General features: G+C 43.4%; 1 protein-coding gene across 1 annotated transcript in view; it reads left to right on the top strand.

Annotated features, from left to right (window-relative positions):
* Nucleotides 1-14153, top strand: part of Aig1 (androgen induced 1) — a 249280-nt gene that overhangs the window by 37771 nt on the left and 197356 nt on the right. Inside the window, exon 2 of the mRNA XM_004628549.2 lies at nt 10684-10839. Within this exon, the coding sequence (XP_004628606.1) occupies nt 10684-10839 (156 nt within the window). The remainder of the gene's footprint in view (nt 1-10683; nt 10840-14153) is intronic.

Consider the following 14153-nt stretch of genomic DNA (forward strand, 5'->3'; position numbering starts at 1 on the left):
GATTGTAGAACCTTTGTCAGTGCAGCCATGTGGATGAGTCACGGCCATTGCTTGGCCAATGTGCTCTCTGTGAAAGCCTGAGAGAGTGTTTTCTCCCCATGTGACTCTCCTTAGGCACACTACGTCATCGATCACTTTCCTCTTTGGCCCCATAATCTTCTTGATCAGAAAATTTGGGATCCTACCGAGGTACATGACGTTACAGTACAAGTTCGGGCTAATATTTTTTATGTGTATCATTTATTTTAGACCTTTACTTTAATGATATTGTACCTTTTCAGTGTATACCTTTGCTTGTGCAGTTCAGCCATGTTGATACAAATAACTCTAGAATTTTTCACTGCTGTATACTGTAATATCTCTATTTTTGTGTTTTTTTTTTTCTAAACCAGGAATTGAACTCATGCCCTTGCACTTTCCAGGCAAGCGCTTATTCTACTGAGCTATCTCCCCAGCCCTAATATTTCTACTTTTATCTGTGGTTGAATCTGTTTTCTATTTTTTTTGTTGCTGTTGTTGTTAGAGACAAATCTCATTTGAACCAAAAAGGTATCACATGACACTCAGTTTTAGCTTTTCCCTTCTTTTTCTGATAATTAGTTATCACAGATTATTAGTACATTAGATCACTGTTTTTTTGTTTTGTTTTGTTTTTGTTTTTTGTACCAGGAATTGAACTCGGGACCTTGCACTTGCCAGGCAGGCACTTGTGCCTCCTGAGCTATATCTCCAGCCCTAGATCACTTTGAAGTTCTATCACACTTAAAATTTTCCGATAATGTCATCATGTGTTTTCCTGCAAATAATCAAATGACTTAAGGATCCTATCAAATGGATAGGACTTAGAGTGCCGTCTGAGTAATTGAAAGCAAATGTTCTTGGGTGACTTTTCTGCGTGGCATCTCACAGAAAGAACTGGAATAGTGTCAGTAATGCTTAAAAGTCAGCGAAGTCATGATAAAGCGAATGTGATCGTACAAATCTTACCTTGCTCCACATTTGCCCTCCCATGCCCACTCTCCCAGAACACACTGGACTTCCCACGCAGCTCCCCACAGTGGTAGGTGCTGATGGGGCATTGCAGGAGGGAGGGCAAATGTGGAGTCTCTTATCTGCCTAGATGCTATTGCATTGGTCAGTGGTGTGGGTCTCTGTCTCTTTGTCTTTTAAATTTAATGCTGGCCTGAAGGACAGAACCATGCTCTCCATGCCAGTCCCATTGCAGTTTCTCCACTCTGGGTGCCAGGAGATGCCCATAAGACTGCTCCTGGAGATATGCAGCCTCAACTGTATTATATAATGCCACTATCTTCCAAGATGATGCTGTTTGAGCATACTTCTGCTTACATTGTACCATGTCATCTTCCACACTTAGGATTCCTTTTCGTGTCACTGATGAAATTATAAATGATTTTAGGAATTTTTTTATTTTGTTTGAAGTGTGCATTGTACTTAGGTTGCATGGTGATGGGGCTCGTAGCAGGGGCTTCACAGCTCTCAGGCTTTGCAGGCCTTGGGCTCTTAGGGCTCTCTTAACCCAGAGACACACTCTGTGAAGGTGCAGTGGCAGGAAGCAGAAATGAGGACAGTGGTTCTTCTTATATCCTTTAAGGATCTCCATCAGTGAACTTCAAACTGATACATTAAGCAAAAATAATTTTTTTTTCTATTTTTACGAGAGGGTCTATAGGGTGTTCAGGGTCTCACTACTAGATTGGATTCGTAGTGATCCACCTACTTACAGCCTCCCAAGAGCTGGGATTAGGCACATGCTACCATATCCAGTCTCAATTGCAGTCTCAATGTACTCCAGGGTCAGGGCTAGCACAGCAGGCCCAGGGATCGAACCCCTGGGCTCTGCGCCTCCTTGCAGGCGCTTTAATCTGCTGAGCTATTTGGCTGGCCCCGTTAAACAAAATTAGTATGGTAGAAAAATACTTAGCTGGATTTAATAATGGCAGGTGTTGTCTGATAAATGAAACCTTGGACTGGGAAGATACCTTGGTGGTCTGACTGCCTGCCTGGCGAGCGCAAGGTCCCGAGTTTGATCCCTAGTACTGCATGCTGTGCAGGCCCTGGTACCCTGGGCACATTGTGCCAGCCCAACACTGGGTGTGGTGGTACACACCTGTAATCCCAGCACTGGGGAGGCTGAGATAGGAGGATCACTACCATTCTGAACTTCATAACGAGACCCTGTACCAAATAAATAAAATAAAGAAATCTTGCAAAGCCTATCCTGAAACTTTTGCCCAGAAAGTTCCGTTTTGCAAGGCAGCAGGCAGCCTTAGAGACAAGGAACTGCCTTCCCTACTTTAACCATTCACTTCTCTACCACTGTGGTTATGTAGAGATAGCCTTTAAGGAGACTCAGTGTCAGACCCAAGTCAATGCATGTAAAATATTTAACGTAGAAGCTTCTAAGGACAGGGCCGTGTCTGTCTAACTGGCTTCATCGCTGTAATCCCACCTGCCTGTGTCTGTGTAGCCCAGTACATATGGCTTCTTTTCTAGACATAGGGTGTTGAGCTCCCATATGATTACCTGCATCTGTACCATCCATCAGCTAAGAATAGATCCAATTCTGGTGGAGAATAGAGACCTCCTTTATTTCAGTTTCAGATTTATTGAGCTCTTGAGTGATTTCTTTTGTCACCTAAATCACCTGCTGAGATTACTTGTCACTATGAGTAAAAACTTAGGCACCTGAAATACATTTTATAGTGTGAGAAAATTCCATGTACTTCAGAACGGCTTTTCCTTATTGATGATAGCACTACTCATCCCTCCTATTGTGCTGTGAATTTGAAGACTTGTGCTTCGCAAGTGGAGACAGCGTTGGGTGGGAGGTAAGGCGCTTCTGAGCATGCTCCCGTTTGCAGCCTAGAGTGCAAGCATTTAACTGTCTGCATTTCTGTATTTACTGAGTGCTTTGTACACAGTAGCTAATCAATAAGTATTTGTTAAATCAATACTGTATTTTGTTTGGTGCTCAAAGAGCTTCATGCTAATATTAATAGTTTGTGAGACATCTTGAAGCCTGTGAACTTTTTGAGCTTCTGCTTAGAGTATCAGAGTGGGGCTCTTCCTGCGGGGCTCTGGGAACACAGGCCCAATGGTGAAGCAAAAACATTACAAGCCACCTCAAGCATCATGTCCTTGGAAAACACAGGGTGAAGTTTCCAGAAAGATATTGCTACTGCTTTCTGCTCCACTTTGATGAAGTAGAAGTAAAGGTTACTTTTTCTAGACCTTAACAAATATCTAATTGTGGAGAAAAGGAAGCTGAATTCCATTATTTTATAAATATCTCTGATGTTTGTGAAATGTTTCACTGTTTTAGAGCAATCATCCCCTGACTGGGAGTTGAAAGTGTGGTAGACTAAAAACACGGTTAGAACGGAGTCTCTAGTGAGGTCCCTGCTGTGCGCGTACCAGCTTACGCTGGAATGGGGCATGGTTGGGCCTGTCCCTCTGTGCAGCCCACCCAAGCACTTCCTTCAGGTCATGCATCTCCTTGCAGTGTACATTCTGCAAGGGATTATTTAATGTTGTAATGAATTTTATTGACAAGCTCACCAATTTGGAGCCACTTATTGGAGCACATTATTGCTGATGGAAACGCGTAGTTTTCTTTCTTTCTGAATGGATTGCTTGCTGCTGGTGAGTTATGGCTTATCTCATTGATTTTTTTTTAGTAATGGGATGGAGCAGTATGAGGTAAATGTCCATGCACATGGGCAGGGATTCTAAGTCACATGCTGCAAACCGTGAGCTGGCGGATGCAGTGAGTCCATCTCCTCAGAAGTGACTGTGAGGAAGGTTTCTTGAAAAAGCTTGAGCTTCCAGTGCATCACTTAAAAAGACAGAGTTAGAAAAACTGAGCTGTAGTCATTCGAATGGGAGGGCCACATTGGCTTTCCCGGGCTACCTTCCTCCCGAGGTTGTAGAAGCTGATTCACTGGGGGCACATCGGTTAAGCACGGTCTCGCTGGGTGAAGGAAGCAGGGAGCACATGGTGCACGTTTAAATGCATTGATTTCTCTACAGAGTGGCACTTAAGTTTGTAACTGGTCACTGACTCCAAGTAACTGATGACTCACTGCGTGGCTGTGCCGTTGCCACTACAGGATGTTCAGAAGTTTCAGTTGCGGAAGGCCCTGGGAACAAGTGAGAGGAGATCCCTGCAGAACACATTTATCCCCCTTCATACCGAGTCCCCATCTGAAGGTGCTGAATTACCCTCAGCTCCCTCTTGACCCAGTAATGGGGAAAGGCTTTGTGCACGCTTACAAGGTGAGGTATCTGTGGGCGGCAGGGCCCACTGAAGACAGCGTGTATAGCGCTGCTAGTCGGTATCTCTTGCATCCTTCCCAGATGTTATTCAGGTCTTTGAGCAAGAGCTGCACCTCTCTGGACACAGATGCTACACGTTGGTTTCCAGGAAGAAATTCATTGGAGATTTTATAGCTGAAAACAAAATATGTTGTGTGTGGTAAGGGCCTTACGCTGTGGGGCTGTGGGTGATCCACGGCAGACTTGCAGCTCACACCATTTTCCAAGTTGTTATTTCCCTTTCTGCATAGGAGAAATCTGTCTGTCTCTGTTGCCCACATTCACACACATTGTATATTACCTATGTATATATTACATATATATGGATATGTAATAGACATAAATCAATTGATCAATAGATAAACAATCTATAAATGATTCTTCTATTCTTCACATTACATGTAAAGTTATTAAATGCCCCATACATAGTACTTTCTCTAAAAGGAAAAGTGTCCAGGTAGATTTTCATTACTTCCTTACCATTTCCTCTTTAATTAATGTTTGTATCTTCATATGGAGTCTCCTCCAGGCCTTTATGACATCAATAAATCTCACTGCCTCCTTCCCATCTGTTCTCGCCACAGTTCTCCTTCATTCCATCATCCATGTCACTCCAGTTTCCTTTGCTGTCCCTCAGAGTTCTTCCTTCCTGTTTCTTCTGTCTACTGCATCTAAAATTAACTTGAAAATAAACACTATCTTCAACACAAGCACCACGGCACTCTTTAATCTTATGAAAATACAACATAGTGAAAATGTGGCAAACCATAGACACCAGTCATTGGAAATCCTTTAGCCAAGTTGGCTGTGCTCTTTAGACCTTAAATATCATGTAAATAGTGATTCAATTTAATTTATATGCTGTTTTTCCTACTTCGATGCATTCTTGTGTTTTGCTTGAGTTAGGCCTAAATGTATAAACTAGCAATTAATTAAACTAATGAAATAACTCGATATAGTTGGATCTTTAATTGAGGATATTGGAGATGATGCAGTGGGGTGAAGTGAAACTTTTTCTGGATAAACTATATCATAAATGTTTGAAAATATGTGGTAGCAGCCTATTGAATTTGCCTTGTAGGTACAAACAGAAAACTATCATCACTTAGTGCATCCAAAAATTTAAAAAATTAATGTAATCAAAATCAATCATGTATAAAAAAGAGATAAAAATATGAATGGAATTTGGGTACATTTAAATACTCTTATAAATGAATTCTAAATCTAAAACAATTCAGTAAATCACCCAGACAGAGTTGAGGAGGTGGAGAGAAGATGCAAAGCTAATTGCACTGTAGAGAACGTTCTAGAGGAATAAGCACTGAGTGATTCTAAAATACCTTGAGTACTTTTATTTCATTCTGATCAATTCTATTTTTATTTCTTGGAATGAAATGATGTGTTCTGACCACTTCATTTCTACATGGGGTATAAAATAATAAGAGCAACCAACCTGCTGAGAGCTCAGAGCCAGATGGTGTATGTATGTGTCATGCTGAGTTGATGGTTTGGAAATGCCAGCTCTGCAGAATGGTTGGAGCCAAGTAATACTTCAAGGTAATCCTGCTTACGACTTGCTTGTGCATCTCCACATATACTTTGCATTTAAAAGTTAGTTTAATGAATTTTAAATTGCAGTGGACAGTGACGTATCTATAGGTAATTAAAAAAAAAACAAGTTAAATATCTCTAATGCAGTTTCTTAACTGTCAGCTCAAATCAAACTCTAAACAAAATGGCCGATATCTATAGTGGTTTAACAGTATTAGCACACTTCTTCCTAATCAAGTAACCAAAAGTCCATCCATTTCTCCAGGGTGTGATAGACTGTTTTGTAATTTTTAGAGATTATTTTTGATATAGTGAATTAAAAACAAAGACTTTCTTCTTTCCAGTGCTGGTGAAAGGAGCCAGGGTCTTGTGCATACTCAGGATGTATTCCAACACTGAGCCACAACCCCAGCCTGACAATGTGAGGCGAAGACACACAACTCTCAAAGTCCTTCTCTGTGTCCTTATATTGAGACACTGGAAAGTTTTGTAGCTTCCCCTTTTCCTGGGGGAAAGTCCTCTTTAGCAGTTCCTGTGAGGCAGAGGCCCTACTGTAGTCTGAAGTAGGAGAAAACTAGCAGAGAGGTTGTGTTAGCTTTCCATTGTGACATAGTAAATGGGACAAACAACCTGAAGGAGGGAAGATCTCCTTTGGGTCATGGCGTCATGGATTTCAGTCCATGGGTGGCAGGTACCATTGTTGTGAGCCTGTGGTAAAGCAGAATTTCGTGGTGGGAGAATGTGGCTACCAAAGCTGCTTGTGTCATGGTGCCAAGGGGCAGTGGAGGGGGAGGAGAGTGAGAAGGTGGGGGAGAAAAGAATACAAATGTACAAATATGAAAGACCTGATCTGGTCTCAATATATCTTTCAAGGACATACAACCCAGTGACCTATTTTCTCCAACTGGGGCTCAAGTCTTAATATGTCAGCTTTTAAGGGGTATTTAAGACCAATCCACACCAGAGATCTACAGACAGTGACAGCAGCCCTGAGGTAGTAGTGAAGGGACCAGTGTATTAGATGACACATTGGATAAGAAGATGTTGCGTCAACTGTAGGAAAGTAGACCTTGTTTGTACCTGTGATTAACCATACAACATTGGCAAAATTTGTTTAGACTATTGCATGTGTATTTGTACAAGTCTTTTATTTTTCTTCTCTCTTAGAATATGAGATTGTGTCTCTCCTCTTACTTTTTCATCTTAAAGTTCCCTCCTCTCTTTGTCACATTCTTATCCCTGGGATAAAATACCTGATCCAGAAAAAATTTAAGAGAACTGAGGTTTATTTTGGTTCAGTTGAAGTTTATTTTGGCTCAGAGAAATTGGCAAAGTAATGGTGGAGCAAAAAGTGCTGAACCCATGGCAGCCAGGAAACAGAGCAACGGGAGATGCTATGAGGGAGGTATCCACTTCCGGGTCAGGGCCGCCAGCGACCCGCCTTTTCTGGCCAGGCCCCGCCTCTAACAGCACATGAAGCTATCAGCACCCTCATGACATGATCTTCCAGAAGCTCCACCTCTGAACGCTGGGCCTGGGGGGACATTCTGGATCTAAACTACAATATTACCTCCTATTTCTAATTTGTTAATATTAAATACAATATATTTAATAACTGGCGCACAAAACACAGCTTGCATGTTCTAGCTGAGGGTTTTTTCTAAGTGTGGCATCAGAAACTGCTCAGAATGTTTTGTGTTCTTGAGCATTTCACATTTCAAATTTCCAGATTGGATATACTCAGTCTATGATGTGAATAGCCACAAAAGTGTGAATTTCAGTATCTGAAAAAGTTCTAAATAATTATGATCAAGTTCTGGTTGTTTCTGGTGAGAAGGCATCTCTGGTAGGAGTCTAATGAATTTACCCTGAAAGTGCAAACAGAAAACTGTAGTCTGTGGATTCTACATAAAGTTTCTTCTATTTTGAAATAGAGTTGAGGCTCTGGTGTCTTTTTCCCAATCTCATATTCTTCCCTGGAGGCGCCTGAACTCGGTGCTATTCATGTTTATGTATGTTTTTGCGCTTCACAAGAAGGGGAATGACTCCTCCCCTTCTGTCTGTCTCTCTCTCTCTCAAAAAAAAATGTATTTAGTGCAGGGTCTACAGGGTCTCACTACATAGATTGGACTCATAGTGATTCTCCTGTTTTCAGCCTCCCAAGCGCTGGGATTACAGGCGCACGCCACCATGCCCAGTCTCAATTGCTGTCTCAGTGCACCCCGGGGGGTGGGGCCGGCATGGCACATGGGGAATCAAACCCCTGGCCCCTTGCATCTGCTGAGCTATCTGGCTCGCCTTTTCTTTTTATATTCTAATTCATAAACCTTCATCTCTATGTTTATTTTCCTGATTTTAAAATTTATTTCAGTAGTATCAAAAGTATCATTCTTTTGTTGCTTTTTTAGTTTATGTTTTGGTTGTGAAAGTGAAAAGGAGACACGATTAGAATTCCCTTGTGCATGTAGCACCATTCGTTTATTAGTCTACTATCGAAAACATGAGCTTGCCTCAGCACTTTTGAGGCAGTGGATGCTGAAGTGACCTTCAGCAGACGGGACCAGTCCACTGCGTGAGAGCGTCTGGAGGGGTTGCCTGCAGTCTTTCACCGCTCAGCACCGAGGCGGGGAGCATCGGCCTTGCACCAGAATGCATCAGTGGTTCTTCAAAGTACTTGTCCAGATTTCTGTTCCCACCATAAACCAGCTTTCTGGTTGTTCTGTATCTTCACAGTACTTGGTATGAGCAGAATTTAACTGTAAAGCATAGAGTGGTGGGTTACAACAGTTATGTGGGTAGAAATGCCATCTCACTGTGGTCTTAATTTGAATTTCCCTGATTATTGGTCCTTCAGTAATCCAGATTGGCATGGGGATTATTATTCTTCAGTGGTCACTCCAGTGTCTCACATTCACTAGGACTGACAGAGACTTTAAGTGTGTGAAGACTTAAGATGTAGAAAATTTTCTATGTAAGAAATTATTCTCTGAGTCATTTTTTGTAGTCATCGAAACATAGCGCCTGCTAGTACTTCTGTGTTCTCAGTAGTGACACTGTTAGCTTCTCTTACTCTAGTTTTTCTGGTTGTAGAAAGAATGACAATAAACTCTTTACGACATCGAAGTCAAAGACAAGCTTTTTTTCTTTTTTTTGGATCAGGGATCAAATTCAGGACCTTATATTTGCCAGGCAGGCACTTATGGCACTGAACTATCTCTTTGGCCTAAGACAAGCTAATTTATTTCTCTCTCTCTCTCTCTCTCTCTCTCTCTCTCTCTCTCTCTCTCTCTCTCTTTCTCTCTTTATTTATTTATTTGGTACAAGGTCTTGCTATGCAGCTCAGACTCATAGTGATCCCCCTGTCTCAGCCTCCCCAGCTCTGGGATTACAGGCATACACCACCATGCCCAGTGTCAGTGGCTGGCTTAGCGTGCCTGGGGGCAGGGCTGGCACCGCCTGTTGTGTTGGGAATCAAACCCAGGTCCTTGAGCTTGCCAGGCAGGTGCGGAGACCACTGGGCTCTCTCCTCGGCCAATAAGCTAATTTCTAAAGAAAAACAGAACATTAAACTGAGTAAGTTTGACAGTAAGAGCAGGATTTGGGGAAGCTTCAGAAAATCTAGAATAAAGGGTGGCTGCTGCAGTGTTGACCAAAAGGGACAGAACCGGATGCTTGTGAAGGATTTCTTTGTCCCTTTATTCTGTGCCTAAGTGAGGAGAGCTTTCCCATCCCTCGAGGTTTTCCAGGCTCTTTCTACATCAATACGGAAATTAAAAAAAAATGTTTTCTAAAGGGGTAATGAGTGACTTGAATCTTTCATAAGTCAGTTATCAGTAAATTGTATCCAATGGAAGCCAGACCTGTCTCCCCCAGTCTATCCTTGGTATTAAGTAGGTAAGACTTTGACCCCAGGGAAGCTAATTTTCTGCCTTTTCCATAATTTGGGTTATTGTTTGCCTAGCTGTATTGCAGTATACTGCCTTTCTCCACTCCTAGCTCTGCATCATTGATCATTTTATCTTTGCTTTAGGAATTTTGTAAATGATCGGCTTGTAGCATTGCAGGGTTCGCTCCCTGTGGTGCTTCGAGTGAAACATGAACGATGTGATTCAATTTTGTACTGCATTTGGGAAGGCACGACGGGTAGCTTGGGAAATGGCCTGAGATTCTAAGTTTATATCACTTTGGAGAGATTCTGTTTCATACATCTGAAAAATCTGAGGAGGAGGTCATTTAGTTCAACTCTGAAAATGGTTCCATGTCGCGTCTGGGTTATCGTGTTCAGCTGATGTCTTTCTGACTCAGAGAGCCCCTTCCTACCACTTCCTTGAGTGGAGAAATGTGTAAATTTAAGAGATTGAAGAGATTTCTTCCTTCATTCTTAGACTGAATTACTGCCTTTATTATTCAGCCTGCCCTGTTTTGTTCTCACTCCGTAGCTGCTTGCTAACTCTTGCTAGCCGATACAGCATGACCACAGATACAGTGCTGTAACCTCATGGTCGAGTCCATTTGGTAGCCCATGCCGCTTTCGGCTGGGATTCTTTAGGAGAGGTCATGCACGCCTGTCCCGAGGAGAGTGGGAGTGGATATAAGTAGTGTATTTCAGATGAATTTTCGCACCTACCATGACAAGTTGTAAATATTTTATTATTCCCTGCTTTTAAGACCAGCTCTTAAAAGGCACTTCTGATCTTTTCTTGCCAGGTATTGTGCTGCCGTTGTGTAGTTCCTTTCTGTGTCACAGCTTGCGCCTGTTAGCGCTTACTGACCCGTTCCGGCGGTGTCTCCCTTCAGGTCATCCAGGCCGTGTTTTTCGGCATCTGCGTGCTGAGCGACCTTTCCAGTCTTCTGACCAGAGGGAGCGGAAACCAAGAGCAGGAGCGGCAGCTCAGGAAGCTCATCGCGCTGCGGGACTGGATGTTAGCTGTGCTGGCCTTTCCTGTCGGGGTTGTGAGTATGACGCGTTCGCGCTGGGCTGCGGGGGAAATGCGGGCCAAGAGGTGTCTTGCTCTAAGCCATGCTGAGGTTGCAACCCAGGTCCTTCTCGGGGTACACGTTTCCCCCGAGCTTACCTGCAGCCGTGGGTTTTCGCCTTAGCCCACCAGGACTGCCAGTGCTCCAGAGTGGCTGGCTTTGCTTTCTCCCACCTGAGAGCCTTGGAGTCTGAGGTCAGGTTCAGCAGGACTGGCTTATGTTGAGGCTGCTCTCTCCTTGGCTTCCAGAGAGCCACAACCTCGTTGTCCCTTTACGTAGTGAGCTGTCACATCCTTGGCCCCGTCCTGGCATGTGTTCTTTTTCTTTGTTTTGTTGTAAGGAGACCAATCATTGGATCAGGCTCCCCTGAGGTCTCATTTAACCTAAATCACAGTTTAGGCCAGATCTCCTCATATATTGTCATGTTCTGAGGTTCTGGGGTTAGGAATTCACCTGAAGAGTTTTCCTGGGAACGTAGCTCAATCTATCAGCTTCTTAAGCAACCCACATGGACTCCTTGGGTCAACTCATTATTCGTGAACTTGAGAGAGGAAGTGAAAATTAACCCATATTTTTCATTGCTGTACAGCAGCAGTAGCTTATATCACTTAAGTAAATGCCAGTTAATGTTGGAGTCCATTCTGGTTTCATTGATTTTCTTTGTTTCAGTTAAATCCCCTCCGTAGCTCACTTGCCTTCACAAGTCTGTTAACTTTCCAGCGTCTGCGCATAAACCATGTTACTTTAAAGGCACCATAATACTCTATAGATTTCCACCAGTGCATTACCAGGAAAAGAATGAGAAGCTTCTTGTGTATGTCCAGCTGTGATGACAAGCAGGAGTGCGTCACCTAATTCAGACTCAGGCCTTTCTCTTGCTAGCCTGCTTCTGGGAAAAGCAGAAGGCCCTCTCCTGTGGCGAGCACATGTCCCAAATCCACGTTTCATTGTCAGAAGTCAGAAAGTTGTTCTGTAGATCCTTGCCGTGGCTGTTTGTATTCACCAGGTCTGTGGTGGGCAGAGGCCTCCACATGCTTGGCACTGAATTCTGTGTTCTGTGTTGTGTGTTCTTGGGGGGAGGAGCACTTAGCTCTTGAGAACAGTCCCAGGGCCAGAGGAACTTGATAACCCAGTTACGCCACTCTCATGGGCTGAAAAACCTGAAAAAGGGGTGCTCAGATTGAAGCCAACAAGCAAATCTCAAGTTCTGTTATCTAACGTAATAGAACTGAATGCTTTGCATGTTATTTCATGTCATATTTCTTTCTTTGGACTTAATGTACAAAACCCATATACTGTCTCAGAGTAGCCATCCAAAAGAAAATTCCCATTGGCATAAATTGTAAATACGCATTCTTTCTGTACAACACAGTGACTAGAAATCCCTGTCCGTGTATATGTGTTCTGAAGTTCATGGAGCCTCAGCTTTCTCCAGGTGGGTCACTGCCTCCGGAAGCCTCTGCTGGGTAGCGGGAATGTGGTAGTGATGCAGGTGACAAGTCCGCCACAGTGTGCGCTTCCTCTTAGCTCTGCCCCTCCTGATTTGGGGCAGCAGGCTCTGCAGGAAGTGCCGGCTGATACTGTGGATGTTGGTCCCTGCTCAAAGGCCTGTCACGCATGCCCTTTACATACTTTTGACATTGTTTCGGAGAAACTTCTCCACCTTTCTTCTGCTGGAGACTTGCATTTATCAGCTCTCAGTGTCCTTCCTCAGCATAGTGTGTGGGTTTTGTGGCCGTAAGGCAGGTGTTGGATCTTTCGGTTTGCTTGTTTTGTTGTCCACTTTTCCCACGCTTCCCTGTTTTTGCTGTGTTGGCCACATTTTGGAAGCAGGGAGAAGACTGAAATGTTGTCCCCCGCGCTCCCCCACGCTCCCCCGTGCTCCCCCGCTCCTTTGCTAGCCAGCAGCTTCAGCTCCGCACTTGCACTTCCGTCACAGGCGAGGGCACCATCCTGGCCACTGCTCTGAGGAGCAGGCCAGCCCTGGGCTTCCAGCCAGCCCCTCCTGAGCCCCACAGTGCTCAGAGGTCATCAGCACTCAGGAGCTCCCCGGAAAAATTCAGGAATCACTGATGACTAGGAGACGGGCAGCTTCGCTGATTCGTTTTTTTCCTTGGCCACTATTTTTTATTCTCGATCTTTTTGAGTCAGACTCTCTCTATTGCAATCCAGGCTGGCCTAGAACTTACTATAAAGCCCAGGCTGACCTTGACCTAACAGTGATCTTTTTGCCTCAGCCTCCCAAGTGCTAGGATTGCACGGATGCACCTCTACACTTGGCTCCTTGGCTGCTCTATATTTTTAATCGGTTTATTTTTACCAATACAGTATTTTGATAATGTTGCAAAAGTAGAGCATAACTTACACATTTTCTGTTTATAGTTTGGTGGAAGACATTCAGATTATTGTTCTTTCTCTTTTATTTTGTTTATGCCTTTTAAAGTCGTAGCAATTTCTCTTTGAGGTATCTTGTTAAGTTTTATAAATACTTTTTTCTTTTGTGGGAAGTAGACTTTTTTGGAATGCTTGATTTTTTTTTTTTCTTTAGAATTTCTGCTGGTGATTCCTGTTCTGTAAGACTACGCAGGTTGTCAAGATTCCCATGTAGCCAAATACTGATGCACTCAACTTTTTCATCCCTTGTACATGGCTTTTCTATTAGATTTTTTGTTTCATGCAAGGTATTTTGACTATTGTGTACCACGTCGTTACCTCTGATTTTACACTGTGCTCTCAGAATATATGTTGTGTGTGCTGCGCATCAGTTCCTAGGACGGGTTCTTTGTGTTTCATGTAAGGAAGTCTTTTTTTTTTTTTTTCTGTATTTTAGGGAAGGGTCTACAGGGTGTTCAGGGTCTCACTACTAGATTGGTTTCATAGTGATCCACCTGCTTGCAACCTCCCAAGAGCTGGGATTACAGGCACACACCACCACACCCAGTCTCAACTGCTGTCTCAGCACGCCCCGGGGGTGGGGCCTGCACGGCAGGCCTGGGAATCGAACCCTGTCCTCTGCCCTTGCAGGCGCTTTAATCTGTTGAGCTATTTGGCCAGCCCAGGACGTCTTGTCTTTTTCTGTGTCCCTCTGTGTTGCTCTTCAAGTTTGAAATGTATTCTTTTAATCTTTTATTTTCCAGAAGCGAAAAGCCTGTTTTTTGGTCACATAAATAGAATTTGTTTTCTAAGTTCTTTAGAATTTCAAAATGTGTTTTGATTTTCTGGCTTTCTTGGTCTCGCACTTGTTTTAATTCTTCCTTTGCTCTCTCCAAGCTTTCAGCATACCTTGAAAA

This window comes from Octodon degus, unplaced genomic scaffold, assembly GCF_000260255.1.
Source record: "Octodon degus isolate 3935 unplaced genomic scaffold, OctDeg1.0 scaffold00024, whole genome shotgun sequence".
NCBI lineage: Eukaryota > Metazoa > Chordata > Mammalia > Rodentia > Octodontidae > Octodon > Octodon degus.